General features: G+C 32.2%; 1 protein-coding gene across 1 annotated transcript in view; it reads right to left on the minus strand.

Moving 5' to 3' along the window:
• Positions 1 to 822, minus strand: part of LOC107467756 (uncharacterized) — a 2,171-nt gene extending 1,349 nt beyond the window's left edge. Inside the window, exons 1-2 of the mRNA XM_016086932.1 lie at positions 234 to 822; positions 25 to 68 (exon numbers count right to left, since the gene is read on the minus strand). Of these exons, the coding sequence (XP_015942418.1) occupies positions 25 to 68; positions 234 to 822 (633 nt within the window). The remainder of the gene's footprint in view (positions 1 to 24; positions 69 to 233) is intronic.
• Positions 823 to 3,949: the final 3,127 nt, after the last annotated feature.

Below are 3,949 nucleotides of genomic sequence, written 5' to 3' on the forward strand. Positions count from 1 at the left end.
TTACAACTCAATTAATAAACATACTTTACTAGGTAAGATCGTTATAGTCTTATTTTTCTCTATTCCATCTACGTAAACAACAATTAAAATATCATTCACAACACATAATTATTAATTAATAAAAAAATCAAACGCTATGCTCACAAATGCCTGGTCACATATCACATACATTACTCATCTGACTTATCGATCTGCTACTTCAGAGATTCACGTAGCTAGCTAGGTTTACGCACCTGTATTCATATATTGCGGAAACTCCGGTGCGTGCATAGCCCCCAAATCCAATGACCGCATGAAAGAAGGCTCTTGAAACGGATGCGGGTTTGCTAGTGCATTCGCAACTTCCGCCACATCTGCGTTCATGGCGCCAACAGCTGCTTCTTCGTCCTCACCTGGACCGACGATCTCATAGTTACTTTCAAATTCATCTTCGCTTTCACTATTATAATCTTCCAACTCAATGTTACAGTCTGCTTCAGATTGCTCAAACTCAATATATAACTCGATGCACGATATTCGGTGGCGATTTTTCATGTACATTGAAAATATTTCCTGCATACTCGCTTCGTCCATCACATACTTGGTTTGAAATTGAACAAACCCGCCAAACACAGGTAAAGGATACCTGTACAAAATACACGATATTCTCCTACATCTTTGCGTGCCTATCTTCTCACAAATCACACCTTTCAACTCCTCAAATGACAACGTGAACGGAATAACAACATCTAATGGATTTTCACACACAAATTGAACTCCCTCATATGTTTGTAATAAGATCTGTCCGTAGTAATAAATCTTCAATACAACTCTATCATCCATAACACTATCTATTCCCAGCCTCACAGAAATTTTTTTTACAAAAAAGAAAGAGAAGAATCAGAGAAGAGAAGAGAAGAGAGGAGAAGAGGATGAACATTAGCGAACGAGGAAGAAATGGGGCTTCTGTGATACCACCATCCGCTTTTTGTGTTGACTAAGGGCAAATCGGAGGAACCGACCGCTGCACACCCAAATCGGTGGGACCGATTGGTGAACCCGGATTAAAATCAAATTAGACCCCACACAAATCGGTGGCACCGATTTCATACCCAACAGCCTCCCCCTTCCACAAATCGGTCCCACCGATTTCACCCCTCACTCACACAAATCGGTAGTACCGATTTCTCCTACTTCAAATCGGTGCCACCGATTTCTTCCCCCTAAATTCCAAAAAACGCAGCGCCGTCATAACAGTGTAAATCACCCATAATCATCATATTCCAGCATAACTCACACCCCAATATCATATCTAAAAAAATCTGCCGTTTCTAAAACGATATAATTTATATATATAAACAACTATACATTTTGGCGAACTATTTTTGTTGACTATAAACGACTGAAATTTAATTATTAATAAAAATATTACTACAATTGGAAGCAATTTTGGTTTATGCCTTCTACCCAAATGTGGAAGGATCATAGATTTATTCAATTGAGGACCAATCGCAACATAGTTTTAATTTAATGATGAAAAAGTTTAATGGACAGTATATTAATTAAAATTTGATCAATATTTAAAATAATTTTACACTATTAGATATAATTTTATATTATTAAAAATATTAATAATATTTAATTAATGTTACAAATTACAAAATTTGCTATTTCTAACACTCTTTTTTAATAATTGATCATTGCTTAGCATAAAAAAAAACAAATAGAAAATACCAATTAAAATAATAATAAGTATTGAACCATATTATATATTCAAGGAAAAATCTCAATTTCCTTCCACTAATATAATTTCTTTTTTTGTACTCTTCACCACATATATGATATGCACATCAACCACCACCAATAATATTATAACCCAAAAAAAAAAACACTACTGTCGGAATTAACCTTTGTATGAAGTTATCCTGTATAAGTTCCTTGTCACAAAAAAAAAAAACTCCTGTTGCTCCAAATGAAATTTGTTAAATAAATTAAACATGCACAATAATAGTACTACTGTATGTTAATTAACCTGACAAAAGAAGAAGACAGAGCACCCCAAATAGATCAAATTAAAGAAAAAGAAAGATACAAAAGTGTATATCTCTTGAATCCTCATGATTGTGAATAATCCAAGAACGAATTGAAGGAATCTCTCCATTCATATGCTTAATTGCTAGCAGCAGAACATATATACAGTACTGTGTTGATGTAATAATACTAATCTATGAAAGAAAAAAAAATTAAATGGTAGTACTGTATATCTTCTTCTTAGTGTTGCATCCAAACTCATGAATGTCTCAACATACATATATAGCTTTAATTTCTGTGTTTTGTTGTCATGTTATTTGTTTTTGAGTCACATGCCACATGGTGAAGTAGTAGTATTATCTATACCTATATATGGTGTGGCCTTCTCTTGAGTCTGTTTTGTTGGTTCTTTATTTAATTTTGAATGTGTATTGTGTTGGGGTAATGATTGTACATGATGATGGTGCATATGCTATGTGGGATGCATGGACCAAATCAATGTGCTGCCTTCTAAAAAGGTGCCTGCAATTCAGTCCCAACACAATCTTATTCATCTTGTCCATCTATCTATATATATATATACCATCCATCCATGGGGATGCTAAATAATATAATAACCTGTTATTGTTTTATTTTTATATTTAATTTTAATAACAAATAATGATATAACCTTTATAATGTATATTTCACAAGTATATAATTTGTGTTCCTATAAAAAATTTATACTTACTACTCCCAAGTGCTAATTTACAAGTGACACACAATGTTTTAATTTTTTCCTTTTAAAGAAAAGGGAAATTATCCTAGCATAGATATATACCGCACCACCAAAATAGCTACAATATCTTGAAATATATTAAGAAAAGTAGAGAACGATAATGTAGAATTATGTTGCGGCGGCACATATGGCTTCAGTATTTGGAGCAATGTCCTTAAAAATATGGATCGCGCTAGGAAGACAATGGACTATTTATATAATGTGTATAATGGACTATTCAGTTACAAAATGAATATTCTTCATATTATCTAGAATAACTATCCGAGTATTAGGGATAATAAACATCTTTCCAAAAGCTTAAACTGATTTTGGGTTCACTAAGGATCAAACTCTTGACCTTTCGGATCTAGTGTTCTAATACCATGTCATGATACTACTCATCCCAAAAGTTTCAGCTGATGAAAAAAGATAATACTAATGATTATATCTCTAATACTCTATTGTACACATTATACAAATATTCCATTGGCTCCTCATACTTTCCCTAAAAATATTGATGAGTTAATAATCAACTTGTTAGTGGCACCCCCTTATGTGAAATCCAACATTGGCCCTTTTCAAAACATACATAATATAATGTGCACAAGATAACTTGTTCAATGAGCTGCTACGCATCAAAATCTAGTGTCATTCTTGTCCATGCAACTTGTTGAACAAGTAGAACATAATAATAATAATAATAATAAAATTTATATTGAAGGTTAATTAATTATTAATCTAAGATATCTCGGCTAAAAGATATGTATGTATGTGGCCACAACAAAACTTATTAATTGAATATGGAAATGAAATAGATAGATGTCATGGTCATAGAGGAATATTTGAAGGGGTTGAGTGGAGACAAATGGAGGGAGTTGACCACTTTTTAATGTGTGTGAATGGAAATCAATATTATGGGCAATTGTGACCGACAAATGAAGCCTCAATAATCCCACACCCACAACTTGGATGCCAGAAAAGGAAAATCACTACATATGCAGTAGATACTGTATTCTAGGATCAAATCATAGACAAATATTACAAAATCATCAGTAGAATATATTATTTTTTATTAATAGTTAATTATCAATTTTTAAAAATATAAATTAAAAATATATTATTAAATTATTATATTAAAAAAATTGATTAATGACTAAAAATTATGATATAATACATTCTACT

This window comes from Arachis duranensis, chromosome 9 (assembly GCF_000817695.3).
Source record: "Arachis duranensis cultivar V14167 chromosome 9, aradu.V14167.gnm2.J7QH, whole genome shotgun sequence".
Taxonomy (NCBI): Eukaryota; Viridiplantae; Streptophyta; class Magnoliopsida; order Fabales; family Fabaceae; genus Arachis; species Arachis duranensis.